Source organism: Anomaloglossus baeobatrachus, chromosome 11 (genome assembly GCF_048569485.1).
Source record: "Anomaloglossus baeobatrachus isolate aAnoBae1 chromosome 11, aAnoBae1.hap1, whole genome shotgun sequence".
Classification (NCBI taxonomy): domain Eukaryota; kingdom Metazoa; phylum Chordata; class Amphibia; order Anura; family Aromobatidae; genus Anomaloglossus; species Anomaloglossus baeobatrachus.
In genome coordinates, this window is record NC_134363.1 from 102660331 (window position 1) to 102686441 (window position 26111).

Consider the following 26111-nt stretch of genomic DNA (forward strand, 5'->3'; position numbering starts at 1 on the left):
CACTCTGCCATAACTGCACAGGCACGAGATTTGAAAATACAATGAGGATGATGACTGCAGCGTCAAAACGTCAATCAAGAAAGAAGGACGGCAATTAGCGACAGGAGGGGGGGACAGGAGCAGAAAATGAGCCCGCCCATCTGGCCAACACAGGTAATTAGCATACGTAACAGCCAGGTTTTAAAAAGTTATTTTTGGGGTCTGGAAGGGGAGTCGGGGCCAAGGTGCAACTTCATAGAATGCAGCCCAGGAGCTGCAGAAGGTGATTCTTTTAGTTTAAGGCTATGTGCGCACGTTGCGTTCTATTACGCAGCGTAAATAGTCACTGCATGTGTGTCTCAGAACGCAGCCGAAAAGCTGCGTTCTGAAACGCATTCGGCAGAACGCAACGTGCACACATTCCTGCAGAATTCATGCGTTCTGGATGCTTTCTCTGCCATGGGAAAAGCATCCAGTGCAGTCCCACTCGGCTCTGCTGCATCCCCATAGACTTGCAGCAGAGCCGACTGGGGCCGGAATGTCAAAAAGAGCACATAGCTGGCTGCGGGAGACAGCCGCGCGATCAGAATGAACTTCACCGACTTCATTGTGATCGCACGGCTGTCTGTGTGCCGCGGCTTGATTTTTCGGTCACAGGTGAAGGACTCACCTGTGACCGCAAATCTGAGTGACTGCAGTGAGCCACGCGATCACCGGTGCCATCACTCAGGTTACCCACGGCCAGCTCGAGTCCTCCACCCGAGACCTGTGGCCGCGGGTAACCTGAGTGACGTCCCCACACACATCCCGACATTACCGCCGACATCCCCGCACACAACCCGACATTACGTCCGACATCCCCGCACACATCCTGACATCCCCGCACATATCCTGACATCCCCGCACACATCCTGACATCCCCGCACACATCCCGACATCCCCGCACACATCCCGACATCCCCGCACACATCCCGACATCCCCGCACACATCCCGACATCCCCGCACACAGCCCGACATCCCCGCACACAGCCCGACATCCCCGCACACAGCCCGACATCCCCGCACACAGCCCGACATCCCCGCACACAGCCCGACATCCCCGCACACAGCCCGACATCCCCGCACACAGCCCGACATCCCCGCACACAGCCCGACATCCCCGCACACAGCCCGACATCCCCGCACACAGCCCGACATCCCCGCACACAGCCCGACATCCCCGCACACAGCCCGACATCCCCGCACACAGCCCGACATCCCCGCACACAGCCCGACATCCCCGCACACAGCCCGACATCCCCGCACACAGCCCGACATCCCCGCACGCACACATGCACACACGCACGCGCGCGCGCACACACACACACAGGCATTACCTCAGTGACGTCCCCGCTGCCAGCGCGACTCCCTTTAGTTGCTGCATGGAGTGGACAGGAGCGGCGGTGTTGTACTGCCGCTCCGGTCAGCTTCATGTAGCAGAGCTGGATGTGTCGCTGGACCTCGTGGATTATGCCGGACCTGGAGGGGTATTTGGGGATTTTAATAAAGTGGTGAAAGAGTGTGGTTTTTGTCTTTTATTTCAAATAAAGGATTTTTCGGGTGTATGTGTTTATTTACTTTCACCAGGTTAATCATTGGGGGTGTCTCATAGACGCCTGCAACGATTAACTAGGACTTAGTTGCAGCTATGGGCTGCTGCCATTAACTCCTTATTACCCAGATTGCCACCGCACCAGGGCAGTTCTGGATGAGCCGGGTACAGTCCCGGGACTGTCGCATCTAATCCATGCGGCAATTCCGGGCGGCTGCTGGCTGATATTTTTAGGCTGGGGGGCTCCCCATAATGTGGGGCTCCCCATCCTGAGAATACCAGCCTTCAGCCGTGTGGCTTTACCCTGGCTGGTATCAAAATTGGGGGGGACCGCACGCAGTTTTGGTTTTTTTTTTTTTTTAATTAATTAATTAATTATTTATTTATTTTACTGCACTACATAGACCCGCTCACCAGCGGCTGTGATTGGTTGCAGAGAGACAGCTGTCACTCAGCATGGGGGCGTGTCTGACTGCAACCAATCATAGGCGCCGGTGGGCAGGGAAAGCAGGGAATACAAGATTGAATAATGGGCGGCTGGCATTTTCAAAAGCAGGAGAAGCCGCCGGAGCAGTGACAGCCGTGCAGCTGATCGGTGAGTATGAGAGATGGGGGGAGAGGGATAGACCGACAGGGAGACAGAGAGAGAGACCGACATTACAACCAATACGCACAAAAGAAGTGACATGCCACTTCTTAGAACGCGCGCTTCGGGCAGCAGCCGAAGCGCTGCGCTTTAATACGCCACGTGCGCACGGCTCCTGCATAATCTTCATAGATTATGCAGGGGACGCAGGACGCATGCAGTTACGCTGCGCTACAAAGCGCAGCGTAACTGCATGTAATTACGCAACGTGCGCACATAGCCTAATAATGAAAAATCATCTGGTGACAGGTTCCCTTTAATTTACATGAATTGATAAAAGATGATTTATCCAAACAAGGCATCTGACATGGGGCATACAGGTATAACTTTTTTTCATCATTCTATAACCTTTATGCCCATATTAATAGGTTAGATAGGTCAAATTGGGTGCTAGATTCCCTTTAATTACCAGGCCAAATTTTAGAACTCTGACCAGTGTCACTTTGAGGTAATAACTGTAAAATTCTTCAACAGATCTCAGTTATTCTGAGATCATATTTTCTTGACATTTTTCTTTCAGTGGTAAAGTGTGTGTGTGTGTGTGTGTGTGTGTGTGTGTGTGTGTGTGCGTGTGCGTGTGTATATATCAGAATTTTGGTGATATTTTTTTAAAAAATTGCAATGATCAAACTTTTCAATTTTTATATCCTTAAACCAGTCAGTCGTGCAAAATAATTCATAAATAAATGTTCACATATGTATAACATATTTTTTTTTTTTTAGGATATTAGAAGGGTTAAAATTTAACCAGCAGTATCTCCATTTTGTTTTTTAAAAAAAAAAAAAAACTAAAAAAAAAAACCCCTGTTTCTTTAGGGATCAAATTTTAAAAATGGGCTTTGAGGGTCCTAATGTATCTGAAACTCCCCAAAGTGTTAGCATTTTAAAAACCACACAGGAAAGTTTTCAGCCATTCAGAAATGAATGCAAATTTTAATGAAAAAAGTAACATGTTACCTCTAAAATGTTGCTTTAGCCTAATTATTTTTTTTTTTACTTTTACAAGAGTTAGGAGTACAAAATGGACCCCAAAATTTACCCACTTTTTTTCTGAGTGTGCTGACACCCCACATGTGGTCAGAAACCTCTTTCTGGACAAACATCAGGTCTTGAAAAGTATGAAATGCCATTTGAATTTTGAAATTTGTCTGACTCAGATTGCAGATACCATGTCGCTTTTGCAGGACCCCAAGGTACTTAAATGGCAGAAACACCCCACTAGTGACCCCATTTTGGAAACTTGTCAAAATTGAGGAGAAAGAATTGCTGTACAAACAGGATCAACCAGTGGACAGACTAAAATATAAATAAATTTTATTGGTACAAAAAATTTTTTACATACACAAAATTAACACACAAGAAAGTGATTAATTAAAAACAATTAAAAAGTCAAATGGACTATCACAAAACATCCCATGTCTGAACCCATGATGGGGTTGATCCTTATTCACAATACAAAGAAATGCACCAAAAGTAATATGTTGTAACACACAGCTATTGATGTAAAAGCCGTGCACAATGGATCCTTCAAATAGAAGCTATATGGTGCTAATAAAATAACATTGCCCAGCTAAATGATAGCAAAAAAGACCCTATAATAAGGGAAAATAGCAAAACCAGTATAACACTAAATACATATGGACCACATCCAAATCAGAGCGATCCAAAAAAGGTATATAAACATGCTACCTAAAGGCCCCGTCACGCACAGAGATAAATCTTTGGCAGATCTGTGGTTGCAATGAAATTATGGACATATTGTTCCATTTGTACACAGCCACAAACCTGGCACTGATTGTCCACAATTTCACTGCAACCACAGATCTGCCGCAGATTTATCTCTGTGTGTGACAGGGCCTTAAGATCGTATAATACAACCTGCTGGGAGACAAAGAGGGCTAGAAGGTGTAAAAGCCAAGGATCAATGCATACATGGGGTGTTGCCCCACGCGTATCGCCACTGGATGTGGCTTCCTCAAGAGCCAGAAGAAGAATGACCCATTTTGGAAACTACACCTCTCAAGGATTTTATCCAGGGGTGTAGTGAGAATTTTGAAACCACAGGTACTTCGCAGAAATTGATAACATTAGGTCGTCATATTGAAAAGTTTCATTTTTTTTTTTTTTTTTTCACAAATATTGCTTTAGGTCCACGTTTCTCACTTTTACAAGAGGTAACACCAAAAACTGGATCCCACAGTTTACCTACTTTTATGAGCACAATGATACCCCACATGTAGTCATAAAATTCTGTTTGGACAAACGGGAGGGATCAGAGCAGAAGGAGCAATATTTGAATTTTGGAACTCAGATTTAGCTTTAATTAGGCTCTGCACATATGACAATCTATTCTATGTGGTTCAAGAACAAAAGAAAACCCCAATAAACATCTGTTTGGTAAATTATACTGTAATGACACAGACTTTTTCAATGTGTGTCGTGGGTTAAATGTCTTAAGCTGGTGTCACACTAAACGACAGCGACAACGACGTCGCTGTTACGTCACCATTTTCGGTGACGTAACAGCGACCTTGTAAGTCGCTGTTATGATCGCTGCTTAGCTGTCAAACACAGCAGAAGCAGCGATCATAAGGTCGCTGTGCTACATGTGCAGAGAGCAGGGAGCCGCGCTTAGCGCTGGCTCCTTGCTCTCCTGCAGCACACATCGGGTTAATTAACCCGATGTGTGCTGCAGCTACATGTCACAGTTCAGAGAGCAGGGAGCCGCGCTTAGCGCTGGCTCCTTGCTCTCCTGCAGCACACATCGGGTTAATTAACCCGATGTGTGCTGCAGCTACATGTCAGTGCAGAGAGCAGGGAGCCGCGCGCACTGCTTAGCGCTGGCTCCTTGCTCTCCTTGCTACAGTATACATCGGGTTAATTACCCGATGCATACTGCAGCCACATGTCACAGTGCAGGAGCCGGCGCTGGCAGCAAGAGCGGAGGCTGGTAACCAGCGTAAACATCGGGTAACCAGGGAAAGGTCTTCCCTTGGTTACCCGATGTTTACGCTGGTTACAGCTTACCGCAGCTGCCAGTGCCGGCTCCTGATCGCTTCATTTCGTCGCTCTCTCGCTGTCACACACAGCGATGTGTGTGTCACAGCGGGAGAGTGACGACCAAAAAATGAAGCTGGACATTCAGCAACGACCGGCGACCTCACAGCAGGGGCCAGGTCGTTGCTGGATGTCACACACAGCGACAGCGACGGGACGTCGCTGCAACGTCACAGAAAATGGTGACGTAGCAGCGACGTCGTTGTCGTCGTCGTTATGTGTGACACCAGCTTTACATTAGCCAGACGTATTGTTCTTCTGTGTTAACTCATGCTTGCTAATCTAATGTAAATTACCTCAGTGGCCATTGTTTAGTTTGTGGATTCCAGACTACATGTAAATATCCTCAGTCTTTCTGTCCATATCATTTAAATGAACATTATCCATGCGGCTTGAAATTCATCCAATAAGAGAAGCAATCTTGTACAACCAATCAGATAAGGGCACAGTGTATCCTAAGGAAAGGCTCGGGCTATGAAAGGGGTTTTCTTGGAGTCACCAGGTTGATGGATGTTGCATGATCCAGTATAAGCTCTTAGGAGCTGGCTAGGGGATCAGAACCAGGATGCCTTGTGGACTCGGTCTAGGGACTTTGGCTCCGATTAGAGGATCATTTGGCTACATGGCTTCAATCTAGGGGCTCCGATTCCGATTGTAGACCATAACCGCTGTCTAGGGATTTCGACTCCGGCTGCCAGGATTATATCATACCATATCATCATACCAGAGACTACTTAAGGAAGAAACCCAGGTTGGGACAATTTGGTGACCTTTCTACAGACTTTGCTGTGCTCGGTAAGCTTCCTACGCTTGCCACTATTCTTTTCTCAGAGTAGCTGGCCCTGGAAACCTCGATGCACGAACAATCTAATCCTTGGTGAGCCAGCGGAAGGGTGAGACTCTGTTGCCTGTTATATTTGTGTGTTTTGCTGGTTATGTGCTATGTATTGTTTGGGGATCCAATAAAGTCTTAATATCGTGATTCCCTCACCTTGTGTTGTCTGAGTAGTGTTTCGCCCACGGTTAAGGAGGTTGGGCGTTCAGTTGGGATGAGCCCTGGGCCACGCTGTCTTTCTAAAGGCGGCCGGCCCAGTGGATGAGAGCACCCACTGACCCCCGTGTCTCCACATATATCATTATGGGTGATTTTCAATATCCCCATTGACACTTCCCACTCATCTGTCTCCAAACTTCTAACACTCGCTTCCTCCTTCAGCCTCACCCAATGGTCTTCTGCAGCTACTCACAAAGATGGCCACACGCTGGACCTCATCTTCACTCGCCTCTGTTCCCTATCTAACCTCTCTAACTCACCTCTCCCCCTGTCTGACCACAACCTACTCACATTCTCTTCCCTCTCTTCTCCAAGTATGCAACCCCCCCTCCACAAATTTTCATACCCTCGCAGAAATATCAAACACATTGATTTACACGCCCTTTCTCAGTCCCTTCTCCCCCTCACAGACATTGCATTTCTACATGATGCAGATGCCGCTGCAACTTTATACAACACTACAATCTCTGCAGCTCTCGAATCAGCTGCCCCCCTCACACACACCAAAACCCGCACAATCAACAGGCAACCCTGGCACACAAGGCAGACTAAAGAACTTAGACGGGCTTCCAGAATTGCTGAGCGCAGATGGAAGAGGTCTCATTCCACTGAGCACTTCATTGCATATAAAGAGTCCCTCACCACTTTCAAGTCCACACTCACTGCTGCAAAACAAACCTACTTCTCATCCCTCATATCTTCTTTCTCTCACAACCCTAAACAGCTATTCAACACTTTCAATTCTCTCCTCCGTCCTCCGGCACCACCTTCCTCTCCTCTCATCTCAGCTGAAGACTTTGCCTCTTTCTTCAAGCGGAAGATTGACAACATCAGAGCAAGCTTTGGCCCACAATCACCACAGCCCCTCATCATAGCTACTCATCCCTCTTCCTCCAAATCCAGCTTCTCCACCATGACAGAAAACAATCTCTCCACTCTACTCTCAAGATCACATCTAACCACCTGTGCACTGGACCCGCTCCCATCGCACCTCATCCCCAACATCACCGCAGTCCTCATCCCAGCCCTAACCCATCTCTTCAACCTATCACTAGCAAGTGGTGTATTCCCTTCATGCTTTAAACATGCCTCTATTACACCCATCCTCAAAAAGCCCTCCCTTGACCCATCCTCTGTGTCAAACTATCGCCCCATATCCCTTCTCCCCTATGCCTCAAAACTACTGGAACAGCAGCATGTCCATCTTGAATTGTCCTCATACCTCTCCTCCTGCTCCCTCTTTGACCGGCTTCAATCTGGCTTCCGACCACATCATTCTACCGAAACTGCCCTAACCAAAGTCACCAATGATCTACTAACCGCCAAAGCCAAGCGACACTACTCTATCCTCCTCCTCCTGGACCTGTCCTCTGCCTTCGACACAGTAGACCATTCCCTCCTACTACAGATTCTCTCATCTCTGGGCATCACAGACTTGGCCCTATCTTGGATCTCCTCATACCTAACCGACCGAACTTTCAGCGTCTCCCATTCTCACACCACTTCCTCAGCTCGCCCCCTATCTGTCGGTGTCCCTCAAGGCTCAGTTCTTGGACCCCTGCTGTTCTCCATCTATACCTTCGGCTTGGGACAGCTCATAGAGTCCCACGGCTTCCAGTATCATCTCTATGCCGATGACACACAGATCTACCTCTCTGGACCTGACATTACCTCTCTACTAACCAAAATACCACAATGTCTGTCTGCTATTTCATCCTTCTTCTCTGCACGATTCCTAAAACTTAACATGGACAAAACAGAGTTTATTGTCTTTCCTCCTCCTCACTCACCTCCTCCAACAAGCCTTTCCATCAAACTTGATGGTTGCTCACTCACCCCAGTCTCACAAGCTCGTTGCCTTGGAGTAACCCTCGACTCTGCTCTATCCTTCAAGCCACACATCCAAGCCCTCTTCAACTCATGCCGATTACAACTCAAAAATATCTCCCGGATCCGTGCTTTCCTTAACCAAGAATCTTCAAAAACATTAGTGCATGCCCTCATCATCTCCCGCCTCGACTACTGCAACCTCCTGCTCTCTGGCCTCCCTTCCAACACTCTTGCACCCCTCCAATCTATCCTAAACTCTGCAGCCCGCTTAATCCACCTCTCCCCTCGCTACTCCCCAGCCTCACCACTCTGCCAATCCCTTCACTGGCTTCCCATCGCCCAACGACTCCAGTTCAAAACATTAACCATGACATACAAAGCCATGCACAACCTGTCTCCTCCCTACATCTGTGACCTAGTCTCCCAGTACCTACCTGCACGCAACCTTAGATCCTCACAAGATCTCCTTCTCTGCTCCTCTCTTATTTCCTCTTCCCACAATCGTGTACAAGATTTCTCCCGTGCATCCCCCATACTCTGGAACGCTCTACCTCAGCACATCAGACTCTCCACTACCGTGGAAAGCTTCAAGAGGAACCTCAAGACCCACCTCTTCCAACAAGCCTACAACCTACAATAGCCCTCAGCCCAGTAGACCACTGCGCAACCAGCTCTGTCCTCACCTATTGTACCATCACCCATTCCCTGTAGACTGTGAGCCCTCGCGGGCAGGGTCCTCTCTCCTCCTATACCAGTCTGTCTTGTACTGTTAATGATTGTTGTACGTATACCCTCTTTCACTTGTAAAGCGCCATGGAATAAATGGCGCTATAATAATAAATAATAATAATAATAATAATAATATATCTTCTAATGTTTTCATCTAGAGAGGTGCTGACTCAGTTGACCTTTGCAACCAATCAGTTTCCACCTTTCATCTTGCAAAGAGTTTGTGAAAAATGAAAGGTGGAATCTGATTGGTTGCTAAGGGCAACTGAGTCAGTTTCCCTTTACACCATGTTTAATGACCCTATTACACGTACTGTCCACCTACTTTTGGACCACCCTGAATGTATATCTAAAATATAGTGTGTGTGTGTGTGTGTGTGTGTGTGTGTGTGTGTGCAAAATAGAGATTAAATCTATATATTTAATCTCATAAGTACATACATACATACATACAGTGCTGGCCAAAAGTATTGGCACCCCTGCAATTCTGTCAGATAATACTCAGTTTCTTCTTGAAAATGATTGCAATCACAAATTCTTTGGTATTATCTTCATTTAATTTCTCTTCAATGAAATAAAAAAAATTGTCAAAGCCAAATTGGATATATTTCCACACCAAACATAGAAAAGGGGGTGGACAAAAGTATTGCCACTGTTTGAAAAATCATGTGATGGTTCTCTAATTTGTGTAATTAACAGCACCTGTTACTTACCTGTGGCACCTAACAGGTGTTGGCAATAACTAAATCACACTTGCAGCCAGTTGACATGGATTAAAGTTGACTCAACCTCTGTCCTGTGTCCTTCACATTGAGCATGGACAAAAGAAAGAAGACCAAAAAACTGTCTGAGGGACTTAAGAATCCAAATTGTGAGGAATCATGAGCAATCTCAAGGCTACAAGTCCATCTCCAAAGACCTGAAAGTTCCTGTGTCTACGGTGCGCAGTGTCATCAAGAAGTTTAAAGCCCATGGCACTGTGGCTAACCTCCCTAGATGTGGAAGGAGAAGAAAGACGAGAGATTTCAACGCAAGATTGTGCAGATGGTGGATAAAGAACCTTGACTGACATCCAAACAAGTTCAAGCTGCCCTGCAGTCCGAGGGTACAACAGTGTCAACCCGTACTATCCGTCGGCGTCTGAATGAAAAGGGGCTGTATGGTAGGATACCCAGGAAGACCCCACTTTTTACCATCAGACATAAAAAATCCAGGCTGGAGTTTGCCAAAACTTACCTGAGAAAGCCTAAAATGTTTTGGAAGAATGTGTTCTCTGGTCAGATGAGACAAAAGTAGAGCTTTTTGGGAAAAGCCATCAACATAGAGTTTACAGGAAAAAAAAGAGGCATTCAAAGAAAAGAACACGGTCCCTACAGTCAAACATGGCGGAGGTTCCCTGATGTTTTTGGGTTGCTTTGCTGCCTCTGGCACTGGACTGCTTGACCGTGTGCATGGCATTATGAAGTCTGAAGACTACCAACAAATTTTGCAGCATAATGTAGGGTCCAGTGTGGGAAAGCTGGGTCTTCCAGCAGGACAATGACCCAAAACACACTTCAAAAAGCACTAGAAAATGGTTTGAGAGAAAGCACTGGAGGCTACTAAAGTGGCCAGCAATGAGTCCAGACCTGAATCCCATAGAACACCTGTGGAGAGATCTCAAAATGGCAGTTTGGAGAAGGCACCCTTCAAATCTCAGCGACCTGGAGCAGTTTACCAAAGAAGAATGGTCTAAAATTTCAGCAGAGCATTGTAAGAAACTCATTGATAGTTTCTGGAAGCGGTTGTTCGCAGTTATTTTGGCTAAAGGTTGTGCAACCAAGTATTAGGCTAAGGGTGCCAATACTTTTGTCTGGCCCATTTTGGAGTTTTGTTTGAAATGATCATTGATTTTGATTTTTGTTTCATTCTCATGTGTTTTTTCATTGCAAGCAAAATAAATGAAGATGATTAATACCAAAGAATTTGTGATTGCAATCATTTTCAAGAAGAAACTGAGTATTATCTGACAGAATTGCAGGGGTGCCAATACTTTTGTCCAGCACTGTGTATATGTATGTATATATAATATAATATATTTCTACTATAGACTCCCATTAGGTGCTATACACAATGAGTGTGCAGAGGGCGGAGCTGGACACTGAAGCTGGGCAGTGGCAGCTGTGACTGTGAAGTTCGGCAGTCAAGCATGTCATGTTTGGTTGAGCTGCTGGTAAATAGAAACAAAAAAATTGGATGTTTTAAAATAGGGATGTTTTAAATGACAATACTGGAGATAATTAGTGCGCACACTGCCAGATGAGTGGGTGGCGGTAGATGGGATACGCGATCCCAGTAGTATTTCTGTATGAAAATCACTGCACTCTTCAAAGCGTTTCATATAATTGTGCTTTTTATTTTATTGGTGCTGAGGAGATTCTATGTAGATGGAAGAGAAGGTGGAGATCTGCCTCTAACTTCTGCCTCTAGCTCCTCCCTCTGCCTCTAGCTCCTCCCTCTGCCTCTAGCTCCTCCCTCTGCCTCTAGCTTCTTCCATCATAAAATCTCCTCAGCACCAGCTGCCATTTTCTATCTCCGTAATGGGAAAGTCTTCACTGAATACAGATTTTACCTCAGAAATAAGAATTTTCATAATGACTGATCAATTCTGGCAGAGAAAGAAGCAGATGTGTCTGATAAGATAATTATTAATCATCAAATCATCATTAATCATCAAAGATGATTATTGTCATGTGTACTAGTTATTTATGAAATAAAAATTAAACCGGCGACTACACTTGTTAGCTCTTATATATAGAGATGAGTAGAAATTCAGTTCGGCGGGTTCACCAGACTTTAAAGTTCGGTTTGGGACCTGGACTTGAGCTGAACCCCAATGGAAGTCACTGATTGGACAGTTTAGGTGTCCGCCCACATGCAGCCAGCCATAAACTAATCACTTTCGGGGGCAGATGGGTGGGGTTTTTCCTTTTTATTTTTTGTTTTGTTTGGTGCTCATTACATCTGATCATGCTGTTGTTTCCCCCAGTATGAGCCGTTCAAACGCTACAAGCGGCTCGCACAGGTTGAGCTACAAGCGTACCCAAGCACAGCGATGGTCAGCATAATATCTAATCATAATATCATCTCTACTTAAATACTTTGATTGTGAATATCTTTGCAACTAAAAAAAGTTTTATTCTGCTCTGCAGCCACTATTACATTCTGTCCAGTTCAACATGAAGACTTTGGTGAAAGGTTCTCTTTAATGTGTAGTACAAAGCACCTCTTCTTCTGATATAACCCAGAGACCTCAAAAATATGGAACCCCTGATTTAGTCTTTATGTGGAGTATATAGATTTATAATACAACAGTGAAAACAGAATGCTATGCATATTATACAAGTGTGTGACGACGGAATTGTCATCGTGTTAGATAGTTGACAGCTGGCAGTTTTAGCACCTGATGCATTTTGTACAGTGTTATTGGGGTTTAACAATATAATCAGTGGCTTTTGTTACATATATTTTATTATATATTTAATGTTGTGTTTGCACTTTTTTGTAGGACTGGTGACCACACTGTGAACAGAAGCAGAAATACAGAGAGTATAAAAGGAGGCCTACGTCATCCCATAGTCTTAGTTTTAATAATGTGGTTCTAAACATCCTAAAGCCTGTAAGAATCACAATATATCTGTAAGAGCAAAGAGGTCATCTTGAATATTGGTAAGTAGTGCTTGTGCCTCCGGTATCTTCTCATTTACAGCACTCTCCAGAAAATGCAAGCTTTTCTCCAGTTCACGAAGAGACATCCGTGGGTTACAAATGTCACAATTTATGGCTCTCTCTTCGCATCAGCTGATGCCGTACAACAAAAACTCTCTAAAGGGCCGAATGAGCAACTAGACTGGAAGCAAACTGCTAAAGTCGGCATTGTAGGCTTCTGCTTTCACGCCAATTTTAACTTCTTTTGGCTGAGATTTATAGAACGGGCATTTCCAGGATCAGCTCCAAAGAATGTTCTAAGGAAAGTGGCATGTGACCAGTTAATGGCGGCACCCATAACCATCAGTGCTTTTTACACAGGTAATGTTTAATCTGTTAAACACTATTTGACACAACACTGCACAAAATGTTACATTTTACTCATAAAAGCATACTGCAAGGTGACATCTGAATCTACAGTCAGTTTTATGACCTAGCACTATTGAATTTTTACAGATTTATTTTAAAGGATTATTCCAGTAATGGTAAGTTATATCCTTTCCATAGGAACCAAGGTGTAATGATAGCTGGGGATCCAACCATTAGGACCACAACAATCTTAAGAATGGGGCTCTGTAACAAAGAGACTGGGATGTGCAGAGGTCAATCTGGAATGGAGTGGAATTTTATGCTTGACCTCCTCTCCTTTCATTGTCTATGGAACAGATTAAGAAAGCACAGCACTTGGCTGTTTCCTGCAGTCCCATAGATGACAAATGGAGCTGAGGTCAAGTTCAATGGCTTCCAGTCAGGATCAAGCTCCTGGGATCCAGAGTCCTGTTTTTGGGGAGATAAAACCTCTATCAAATAATGTCACCCCCTATCCTATTATTGGGGTACATTTACTATTTTGTTATCAGTTTTTTTGATTGTTTGCAGTATATATTTGGTGGAAGTGAGTGCCTCCATTTTTGGCTGTGCACACCTCCTCCCATCAGTGCAAGGCTGTTTTTAATTAGGATTGGAAATGGTTGGGGTCCCATCAGAGAAAGGTCACCTAGTTGTGACTGGTGGGAACACATGAATTGGCCAATTTATGTGCTGAGTATCTCCATTGAATAAGTATCTTCTGTATGGCAGATAACCCTATTTGGCTTAGCTCTCGTATGTGGGCAGTTAAGTGGCCATTACTACTGCACTGTATGGCTGCCTTGATGCACAAGTCCAATACAAAATGCAGGGTTATAACTCTAGAAAGATAGTGGGAAGTTGTCTGTGTATACTTGAGTGATGAGGGGACCAGCAAACTCTGCCCTGTAGTTCAAAAATTGCTCATGATGGTCATGTAACACTTCCATAATAAATCACTATTTGTGTTTTAGGTTTAAGTCTTCTGGATGGAGAGGAAGACATCTTTAAAAACCTTAAAGAGAAGTTTTTGCCTACCTACAAGGTAATAATGCGCTGTCTGAATTAGTTTACATAGTTTGTACACTATTTTGTATTTTGGAGTGTCCATTCAGGAAAAGGAATAAAGGCTGATGATAATCCAGGAGGATAAATAGTACAGTATTGCCCTGCCTGCCATCTGCCGATGGTTGGTGAATTCATTGACGTTTCCCCACCAAGTAGAGCAGGAGACTGAGCATATGGGGAAGTGACAGAACCAGAAAACCAGGCATCACATCCCAGTATGAAGAAGTAAAGGAGAGGATGTGCTAAGGAGACAGCTAGAAAGAGATGTAGTACACAGGTGTAACATATGAAACAATATATTGAGGAATCTCTGTAATAGGCATGTTTTATTTCTCTATTTACAGACTGGAGTGTTATGCTGGTCGGTGTTTCAGGTAAGGTGTCATTGATAAATATTGACTTTTGGTTACTATGTCTATTGTTTAGAATATATATTTTATAATCTCACCCAACTGAATGAAACAGTTTAGCCATGTGAAGCAGTGGGTGATGGACAGGTCTGGTCATACTGTCATGGCCTAAAGTGTTGGCACCCTTGAAATTGTTCCAGAAAATGAAATTAAGTATTTCTTTCAGAAATAAATTGCAATTACATGTTTTGTCCTATACATGATTATTTCCTTTTTGTGTGTATTGAAACAACACACGAAAAAACCTCAACAAATAATGAAGCCAAATTGGACATAATTTCACACTCAACCCCAAAAATGGGCCGGACAAAATGTTGGCACCTTTCCAAAATTGTGGGTGAACAACTTTAACAAGTTTATTTCAAGCCTGTGATTATCGTTCAAACTTACTTGTGCAAAGTAACAGGTGTGGGCAGTATGAAAATCACAAATAAAAATTGTGATAGTCCTGCTCACCTCATACTTTGACGCTTTATCCTCTAACGCCATGGAAGCACCAGATCCCACTGCTGTTGTCAGCGTGTTCATCAGCAAGTGAAGGAAAGGAACCAGCTTCCAGGAAAATTTCAATGAAATCCGTTTATTGGATTCTTTAAAATCATACAAAAATCGTACAAAATAGTTCATCTCACAAGAAAAAGACACAACCAGCACTGGATACCAGACGCGTTGGATCAAGAACTGATCTTAGACTTGGTGAGATCAACTATTTTGTACGATTTTTGTACGATTTTAAAGAAGCCAATAAAAAAGTGGATTTTATTGAAATTTTCCTGGAAGCTGGTTCCTTTCCTTCACTTGCTAATATGAAAATCACACCTAAAACCTGATAAAAAAGGGAGAAGTTGACTCAGTTCTCAATGCTTAGGGTGGCACAAACATATACACAATGCAAAGATTGAAAGAGGAGAACAGATCTTGCTGAGAACCTGTACCCTTGAGATTGTGGATATTTTTCAACAATTTTGGTTCTCGTGTCCATCTCCAGAGATCTTGATGTTCCTTTTGGCCATGGTGCACACAATAATCAAAAAGTTTACAATTCATGACACTGTAGCTAATCTTCCAGGATGTGAATAGCAGAGAAAAATTGATGAAGGGTTGCAACGCAGGATTGTCTGGATGGTAAATAAGCCGCCCCAATCAAGTTCAAAAGTAATTCAAGCCGTCCTGCAGGCTCAGGGGGAATCAGTGTTACTGCGAACTATCGATCAACCTTTAAATGCAATGAACCAGTATGGTAGGAGAACAAGGAGAAGCCCACTGCTGACACAGAAATATAAAAAAAAGCTAGACTACAGTTTGTCAAAATTTGAGTAAGCCAAAATCCTTCTGGGAAAGGGTCTTGTGGACAGATGAGATTAAGATGGAGCTTTTTGGTAAAGCAGATCATTCTGTTAACTGCAAATGGAATGAGCCAAAAATAAAATAACACAGTACCTATAATCAAATACAGTATGTTGGAGGTTCACAGATGTTTTGGGGTTGCTTTGCTGCCTCTGGCACTGGGTACCTTGACTATGCAAGGAATCATGAAATCTGAAAATTACCAAAGGATTTCAGGTTGTAATGTAGTCCCCAGTGTAAAGCTGGGATTGCGTCCTAGGTCCAGCAGGACAATGACCCCAAACAAACTTCAAGCAGCAGCCAGAAATGAATGGAAACAAAGCGCTGAAGAGTTCTGTAGTGGCAGCAATGAGTCCGGATCTAAATCCCATTGAACACGTGTGTAGAGATCGTAAAATTGCCATTGGGAGAATACACCCTTCAGATATTAGAGACCTGGAGCAGTTTTCAAAAGAAAATCCAAAATGCCAGTTGAGGTGTAAGAAGCTTGTTGATGGTTATAGGAAGTGATTGATTGCAGTTATTCATTCCAAAGGGTGTGCAACCAAATTAAGTTGAGGGTGCCAACAATTGTGTCTGACCTATTTTTGGAGTTTTGTGAGAAATTAGGTTCAATTTTGCCTTTCAGGGTTTTTTTTGTGTGTTGTTCCAATACATACAGGAAATAAATGTGGGTATAACAAAACATGTGTAATTGCAATCATTTTCTGAGAGAAATATTTAATTTTCTGAAACACTTTCAGCCATGACTGTGTGTTCTGAGATCTGTGTAGACTGTGAGGAATGCTGCACGAACTCCAGTGATAAATCACAGAAATGTGTTTACTTTATATAGCAGCAGCTGTGAACCGCTGCTGTGTTGTCTGTATACTCACTTAGCATCACTGACTTATGCTTCTCCGTCTGGCCAGATGTTAAGGCCCCTTTACTCACTGCAACATCGCTAGCGATATCGCTGTAACGTCACCAGTTTTGTGACGTAATAGCGATCTCCCTAGCGACATTGCAGTGTGTGAAACGCATCAGTGACCTGGCCCCCGCTGTGAGGTCGCTGATCGCTACACTCTATCAGGAACATTTTCTGGTCCTTTGTTTCCCGCTGTGCAGCAAGCATAGTTGTGTTTGACACCGTTACAATGATTTCGTTAGCGACTTCCTTTTCAATTAGCTGCTTTGACACGTCCCCAACGACCAGCGAGATTGTTCTGCAGGTCTGGATCGCTGTTGCGTCGTTGGCCAGGTTTGCCTGTTTGACAGCTCACCAGAGACTTTCCAGCGATCCCGGCCAGGTTTGGATCGCTGGTAGGATCGCTAGAAAGTCTGTGTTTAAAGGGACCTTTAGTGTGTACTGATCATAAGCTGCAGCAGCTCTGCACTGTCAGACATGGCCATTACATAGTACATAGCAGGGGTACATATATAAGATTATAACCGCACAGAAAAATGTATTAACTCGTCCAGTTTTGAAACTTATTATCATTACAAGATCTGTTGACTAACCTTGTCATGACATATATTTTCATCATATGTGGTGTCCCTTGCTTTGCGTATGAGTCTGTCTCTTTCCCTGCACACGTTGGCTGATCTGATCAGCCAACATAAGCCTCTAAAGGGGGTGTTACACGCAGCAATATCGCTGGTGAAAGCACACGCCCCAGTCGTTTGTGTGTCACGGGCAAATTGCCCTTGGCGCACAATATCGTTCGGAGCCGTCACACGAACTTACCTGCCAGCGACATCGCTGTTGCTAACGAACCGCCTCCTTTCTAAGGGGGCGGTTCGTGCTTCGTCACAGCGGCGCCACTAAGCGGCCGCCCAATAGGAGCAGAGGGGCGGAGATGAGCGGGACATAACATCTCGCCCACCTCCTTCCTTCCGCATTGCCGGCGGCCGCAGATAAGCTGCAGTTCGTCGTTTCCGGGTTGTCACACTTAGCGATGTGTGCTGCCTTGGGAACGACAAACAACCTGTGAGATCAACAATCAACGATTTTTGGAAAAGGAACGACGTGTCAACGATGGACGATAAGGTGAGTATTTTCCATCGTTAACGGTCGTTCCTTGCTGTCACACGCAACGACGTCGCTAACTATGTCGGATGTGCGTCACGGAACTGTGACCCCGGCGATATATCGTTAGATACGTCGTTGCATGTAACGGGGCCTTTACAGCCTCAGGTAGATCGGAGATCCTCTCGCGGCTGTTAAAACAGTTAAACCCTGCTGTCAGTCTCTGACAGTGGGATTTAACACACGCCAGAGGGAAGTGTACCGTTCCTCGCTCCCATCGGCGGCCCCATGATGTGATTGAGGGGCGCCGATGAGTAGTCATGACAGCCAGAGGTCAGCTTATGATGCCTTTGTCTCATTATGACCTACCTGCCCTGCTCTGTATAGCAGAAGGGATTGAACTATTACAGTTTCACGTTCCCTTAAGGGACTAGTAAATGCAATAAAAAGTTTTTTTTTAAAAAAAGGAAGTTTTTAAAAATATGAAAAAAATCCAACTTCAAATCACCCCCCTTTTGGCACATTAAAATAAAACAATTAAAAAAATACATATTTGGTATTGCTACATGCAGAAATGTCCGATTTTATTATAATATAAATTAATTACATCGATTTAACAGCAAAATGAAAAAAATCAAAACGACCAGAATTGCGGGTTTTTTTGGCCCCCACATTATTGCAATAAGAGGTAATCAAAATATCGTATGTCCCCCAAAATAGTGAGGAAAAAAATGTCTGCTCATGGCGCTAAAAGTAAGCCATAACTTAGCCCCAGCTTCTGAAAAATTAGAACATTATCGGTCTCAGAAAATGGCGCCAAAAGTGATTTTGTTTTTTTTTTTTTTAATTTTTTAACAAACTTTAGAATTTTGCCACCAATGAAATAATAAAAAAAGTATACGTGTTTGGTATCAACGTGCTGCAGAATCGTATTGCTTGGTCAGTTTTACCATACAGTGAACATAGTAAATAAAAAACCCTCAAAAAACAATTGTGGAATTTCACTTTTTTTGCAATGTTAACGCACTTGGGATTTTCCCTCTTTCCATTACACTGTATAGTAAAATGAATGGAGTCTTTCAAAAGTGCAACTAGGCCCGCAAAAAACAAGCCCTCATATGGCTATACTGTATTGACGGAAAAATGAAAAAGTAATGGCTCTTGGAAAAAAGGGAGGAAAAACAAAAGTGCAAAAACGGAAACTGGCCATGGCTTGAAGGGGTTGAAACATACTTTGTTCATGGGAAAACACCTTTATTGTAGAAGCTACTTTTCCTTTTCTTTGGGGTGCAGCATAAATGTTGCTACTTATTGGAAATGAGCGTTCTGCTTGAAGGTGCAGTCGGGCTCCCTCCTGGAAGGTGAGCAGCACTATGAGGCTGCGTCTCCGGATTCCTCCTGGGCCGTGTACTTGTCATTAGAATCACACCTCCTGGCAGTTATTAGACACCTACCAGGAGCGGCAGTGGACAAACACTTGTGGCCACCTGACTGCATCCACAGCACTTTAATGTAAGGTTGGGGGATCAATAGATAAATCGGGCTTGTTTTGCTAAATAGACAGCTTCCCTTTAACTGCCTTTTCTAACTTAAGGCCGCTTTACACGTTGCGATATCGTTACCGATATCGCTAGCGTGCATACCCACCCCCATCAATTGTGCGTCACGGTCAAATTGCTGCCCGTGGCGCACAAAATCGCGCGGACCCGTCACCCTACTTATCTGTCTAGCGACGTCGCTGTGAACGGTGAACCTCCTCCTTTCTAAGGGGGCGGTTCGTTCGGCGTCACAGCGACGTCACTAAGCGGCCACTCAATCGAAGCGGAGGGGCGGAGATGAGCGGGACGTAGCATCCCGCCCACCTCCTTCCTTCCGCATTGCCGGAGGACGTAGGTAAGGAGATGTTCGTCGCTCCTGCGGTGTCATACATAGCGATGTGTGCTGCCGCAGGAACGACTAACATCGTACAAGCAGCAGCAACGATAATTGGCAATAGGGGGGCATGTCACCGATTTAGCGATTTTGCACGTTTTTGCGACGATTTAAAATCGCTTATAGGTGTCACACGCAACGACATCGCTAAAGCGGCGGGATGTGCGTCACGAATTCCGTGACCCCAACGAGATCGCTTGAGCGATGTCTTAGCGTGTAAAGCCGCCTTTACTCTGTACATAGAAGTCTGTCACGTTGCATATTAAATATATTTGCGGTTTTCTGTTCTTTATATGTTTTTCTATTCTTTATATGTTTTTCTATTTACATTTTCAGACAATAAATTTCAGCATTGTACCTCCCGTCATCAGAACTGCCTACATTGGGGTATGCGCTTTTCTGTGGACCACGTTTCTCTGCTATATACGGAATAGAGATATTGATCAGGTGACCACAAAGTTTCTACAGACAATACCACTAGTTGGAAATAAAATGGCTCATGAATCTGGAAAAGAAAAAGAAGAAAATGAGAAATAAATGATGCTGCATGGCTGCTGAACCTGTGGGCTACAATTCCAAACACGATCCTTCCGGTACTGAAGCAACATGGCGTGGAGTAACCTCCATCCTGATAAGTTATCTGACCGATCGCTAATGTACTTCTTAATTTATACTGCAGCGCTCAGTGAGCTGCACTTGTTCCCCCACTCCCCCTAAGTAACTGACTTTTATATCTTAAAGCGCAGTTAACATTTTCAAAATCCTTAGCACAATTACATACAATTAGTATCTCTACATAAGGAGTCATGAAATCTCGGTAAAAAGATAGAAACCGCAGCAAAAAATTAAAAAAAAAAAGTAATAATAGTCACCTGTTCTTTCCTTCTCCAATCCAGCATGAATGCTCCAATTATGGTTACAAGGAGCCAATATAGGCTCATCGCAGCCAATTGTGGGCGCAGTGGTCGCATGCCATCCGTAGCACCATGGCTCTGCACTGGCCAGTGATGCCAGTAAAGCCTGTGACCCAAGTGGCCACTGAGTTTGGTGCAGCACTCAGAGTAGTAAAGACCAGGAAGAAAGAAGATTCAAGTAGTGTGTTTGTGTTGTTTTTTTTTTTTTGTATTATTTTTTTTTGCTTTTATACCAGTTGCTGGAGTTTTTATCTTCTTCAGAAGTTTGGTAAAACTGCCACTGGATGTCCAGAGCTAATTGTACGCCCATCAGTGTTCAGCATTTTTAAGGCTCTTTTTTTACCCATCAATGTGACTCTTTTTATCACGGTTGCACTAAAAGTACTGAACTTTTTTTGTATTAACCAGTCACTTTTATATTTCACATATTCATAACTGTTTTATGATCACATTGTAAAATAATTATCAGACATCACCTCGGATAATATTTTTGGCACAAGTATGTAGAATATGAGCGGTCACGGTCGTGATTGTTGGGATTCACTCTACATAAACACTTGAAAAAAATGTTGTTGGCTTTTGAGAGAATAAAAACATTACAATAACCTACAAAACTGGAGAGTAATTTTGTTTTTACCATGGTGAAATCTGATGGTCATACACTTTTTTATTTTCATGGAACTTTTTAGACCTTTTTGGGAATAAAATACAGTTAGGTTTACCCAGTTATTAGAACTTCACTTATCAAAGATCAATACATTAACCACTCCCATACACTATTTCATGACCATTAACAAGGGGACATACAGTGGGTCCGGAAAGTATTCAGACCCCTTTTAAATTTTTCACTGTTTCATTGCAGCCATTTGGTAAATTCAAAAAAGTTAATTTTTTTTCTCATTAATGTACAACTCTGCACCTCATCTTAACAAAAAAAAAAACAGAAATGTAAAACTGCAAATTTATTAAACAACAAAAACTGAAATAGCACATGATCGGAAGTATTCACACCCTTTGCTCAGTATTGAGTAGAAGCACCCTTTTTAGTACAGCCATGAGTCTTCTTAAGAATGAAGCAACAAGTTTTTACACCTGGATTTGGGGATCCTCTGCCATTTTTCCTTGCAGATCCTCTCCAATTCCGTCAGGTTGCATGGTGAACGTTGGTGGACAGCCATTTTCAGGTCTTTCCAGAGATGGTCAATTGGGTTTAGGTTATGTCTCTGGCTGGGCCAGTCAAGAATGGTCACAGAGTATTTCTGAAGCAACTCCTTTGTTGTTTTAGCTGTGTGCTTAGGGTCATTGTCTTGTTGGAAAGTGAACCTTCAGCCAAGTCTGAGGTCCAGAGCACTCTGGAAGAGGTTTTTTTTTTCCAGAATATCTCTTTACTTGCCCAGATTCAGCTTTCCTTCAATTGCAACCATTTGTCCTGTCCCTGCAGCTGAAAAACACTTCTATAGCATGATGCTGCCACCACCATGCTTCACTGTTGGGATTGTATTGGCCAGGTGATAAGCAGTGCCTGGTTTTCTCCACACATACTGCTTAGAATTATCACCAAAAAGTTCTATTTGCATCTCATCAAACCAGAGAATCTTATTTCTCATAGTGTGGGTGTCCTTCATGGGTTTTTTTTTTTTTTTTTTTGCAAATTCTATGCAGGCTTTCATATGTCTTGCACTGAGGAGAGACTTCCATCGGGCCACTCTGCCATAAAGCTCGACTGGTGGAGGGCTGCAGTGATAGTTTACTTTGTGGAACTTTCTCCCATCTCCCTACTGCATCTCTGGAGCTGAGCCACAGTGATCTTGAGGTTCTTCTTTACCTCTCACTAAGGCTTAGTTTGGCTGGACGGCCAGGTCTAAGAAGAGTTCTCGTGGTCCCACACTTATTGTATTAAGGATTATGGAGACCACTGTGCTCTTAGGAACCTTGAGTACTGCAGAAATTCTTTTGTAACCTTGGCCAGATCTGTGCCTTGCCACAATTCTGTCTCTGAGCTCCTTGGGCAATTCCTTTGACCTCATGATTCTCATTTGGTCTGACATGAGCTGTGAGGTCTTATATAGACAGGTGTGTGCCTTTCCAAATCATGTCCTATCAGTTTAATTAAACAGCTTGACTCCAATGAAGGAGTAGAACCATCTGAAGGAGGATCACAAGGAAATGGACAGCATGTGACTTAAATAGGAGTGTTTGAGCAAAGGGTCTGAATACTTATGACCATGCGATATTTCAATTTTTCTTGTTTTAATAAATTTTCAAAAATTTCTATTTCTGTTTTTTTTTTTTTTTTTCTGTCCAAGATTGGGTGCAGAGTGTACATTAACCCCTTAACGACCCATGACGTACTGGGTACGTCATGGATCGTGTGCCGGTAAGCCCCGCCCCCTGCCGCCGGCAGGCGGCCGCGATCCGCGCACATATCAGCTGTTATCAACAGCTGACATGTGTGCCTGCTAGTCGCGGGTGGAATTGCTTCCACCCGCGGCCATTAACCCCTTACATTTCGCTGCCAAAATCTGGCAGCGATATGTATATGGGCGCCGCCATGACAGTCACTTACCCCGCCCCCACCGGAAGTCACGTGACATGATCACGTGACTTTCGGTGGTTGCCATGGTAGCACAGGGTCATGTGATGACGCCTGTTGCGAACATGACTCACTTCCTCTCAATGCCGGAATACAGCCGGCATTGAAAGTAAAGCAGCAAATCTGCAGTTCTCGGCTCTGTAGCTGAGATCTGCAGAAAGTGCAGAGCGATCGGATTGCTGATCGCTATAGCCCCCTAGGGGGACTAGTAAAATAAAAAAAAAAAAGTTAAAAAAGTTTTAAAAAATTAAAAAAAACCTAAAAGTTCAAATCACCCCCCTTTCACCCCATTTAAAATTAAAGGGTTAAAAAAATACAAAATACACACATATTTGGTATCGCCACGTTCAGAAATGCCCGATCTATCAAAATATAAAATCAATGAATCTGATCAGTAAACGGCGTAGCAGCAAAAAAATTCCAAACGCCAAAATTACGTTTTTTGGTCGCCGCAAATTTTGCGCAAAATGCAATAACAGGCGATCAAAACGTAGCATTTGCGCTAAAATGGTACCGTTAAAAACGTCAGGTCGAGACGCAAAAAATAAGCCATAACTGAGCCTCAGATCCTGAAAAATGAGAACGCTATGGGTTTTGGAAAATGGCGTAAAACGTGCACCACGTTTTTTGGACAAGCTTGTGAATTTTTTTTAACCCCTTAGATACAAGTAAACCTATACATGTTTGGTGTCTACAAACTCGCACTGACCTGAGGCATCACATAGATATCTCAGTTTTACCATATAGTGAACACAGTGAATAAAATATCCCAAAAACTATTGTACGATCACACTTTTTTTGAAATTTTTCCGCACTTGGAATTTTTTTGCCGTTTTGCAGTACACTATATGGTAAAACTTATGGTTTCATTTAAAAGTACAACTCGTCCCACAAAAAACAAGCACTCATATGGAAAGATTGATGGAAAAATAAGTTACGCCTCTCGGAAGAAGGGGAGCAAAAAACAAAAACGCAAAAACGGAAAGTGCCCGGGGGCTGAAGGGGTTAATGAGAAAGAAATGGGCTTTTTTGAATTTACCAAATGGCTGCAATGAAACAGAGTGAAAAATTTAAAGGGTTTTGAATACTTTCTGAACCCACTGTACATGTTTTTACAATAGAATGAAAGGCTTCTTTACAATAAGAACAGCAGACAATAACTTACTGCAAAGGGAGTTATCAATATGAATTTACTAAATGAGTTCAAAAGGGGCCTGGATGTCTATAATTTTACAAGTGAAAATAAATTGAGAAGTTATGAGCACTATCCCTCTGATCTTGGTCTTGAGCCCTAAATGCCGTTATGTTGAAAAATTTAAGATAATATATCCATTCACAATATAATGGACGGTCAGGAATCAGTGAGCAGATGGCTTTCTTCAAAGAATGCAGATAAATATCGATATTAAGCGATTCGATTAGAGCCACCGCAGGATGCAGAATAGGATCTCCTCAATAAGGTCATTTTTTAGTGTTTCCTATATATAAGAATATATAGAGTAGGCAGCTGAAGATGTGTGATTTTTCTTAATATCAACATTTAAAAAATATGCCCAGAAAGGTCTCTAATGAACACAGGAAGTGCTGACTTTCTATAAAAAATTGGGCCTGATCTATCAGGTTATGGGGTCCCCGCATTCAGAGCAGAATCCCATAACCCTTCTCACAATACGAGGGGCGATCCAAAAGTAATGATAATCAATAATAAACACAATGAATATATTAAAAAAAAAAAATATTATTTTTCTACATAGTCTCCTAACAAGTCTATACATTTAGTCCATCTCTTTTCTAAACTTAGAATTTCCTTCGAAAAAAATTCTTGAGCTTGACCCCTCAAAAAAATCCCCAACAGCAGTTATCACGTCGCTATTGTCGTCAAATTTCTTGCCCCGGAGATGTTCCTTAAGGCGAGGAAAGAGAAAGAAGTCACTGGGGGCTAGATCTGGCGAATAGGGGGGTGTTCCACCAGTTCAAAGCCCGCTTCTTGAATGGTTGCCATGGCAACTGCAGCTTTGTGAGCCGACACGTTATCTTGGTGAAACAGCACTCGAGCCCGCAGTTTGCCGCGCCTTTTCTCCTTGATAGCCTCCCGCAATCTTCTTATTTGTTCTGCGTAGTAGGAGCCCGTAATAGTGTCTCCCTTCTCCAAATAGTCCACCATAATAATTCCTTCAGCGTCCCAAAAAACGGACGCCATAATTTTCCCTGCTGAGCTTAACACTTTGAATTTCTTCGGCGTCGATTCGTCGGCTCGTTTCCATGTCATCGATTGTTGTTTAGTTTCGGGATCAAAGTGGTGGATCCAGGTCTCGTCCATGGTCAAAAAAGTGACAAAAAATTCTCCTTGTCTGCTTGGAACTTTTCGAGATTTGCTATTGAAATGTCAACTCGTTTCTTCTTTTGCTCGACGTTTAACATTTTTGGCACCCAATGCACGGAAACCTTTCTCATATACAATTCTTTTGCAAGGATTCTTTGAATACTGCCATGAGATCCCTGTGACCTCAGCTACATGCCTGATAGTCACTCTTCGATCTGTCAATACAACTTCAACTTTTTTCACGTTTTCTTCATTGAGGGACATGGATGGGCGTCCTTCACAATGTTCATCTTCCGTCGATGTTCTTCCCAGCTTAAATTCCTTGGCCCAGCGTGCAACTGTGGAATATGGAGGAGAAGAGTCCCCCAATGTTTCCACCAAGTCGCTGTGTATGTCTTTGGTAGTCATTTTTTTCAAGCAGAGGTATTTGATGACAGCTCGGAGCTCGTTTTTTTTCCATTTTGATGTTCACTCCTCGGCAGTTCATATTCAAATGAATGTAGCTCCCGGGAATCGTGGCCTATTTAAGTGATT

At 43.4% G+C, this 26111-nt stretch overlaps 1 protein-coding gene across 5 annotated transcripts in view; it reads left to right on the plus strand.

The window, feature by feature from the left end:
• Nucleotides 1–21265, plus strand: part of MPV17L (MPV17 mitochondrial inner membrane protein like) — an 82830-nt gene extending 61565 nt beyond the window's left edge. For all 5 annotated transcript variants that reach the window (XM_075329118.1, XM_075329119.1, XM_075329120.1 and 2 more), the window contains 4 exons: nt 12435–12955; nt 13957–14027; nt 14395–14424; nt 20084–21265. In XM_075329118.1, the coding sequence (XP_075185233.1) occupies nt 12649–12955; nt 13957–14027; nt 14395–14424; nt 20084–20284 (609 nt within the window). In that variant the 5' untranslated portion in view covers nt 12435–12648 and the 3' untranslated portion in view covers nt 20285–21265. The remainder of the gene's footprint in view (nt 1–12434; nt 12956–13956; nt 14028–14394; nt 14425–20083) is intronic.
• Nucleotides 21266–26111: the final 4846 nt, after the last annotated feature.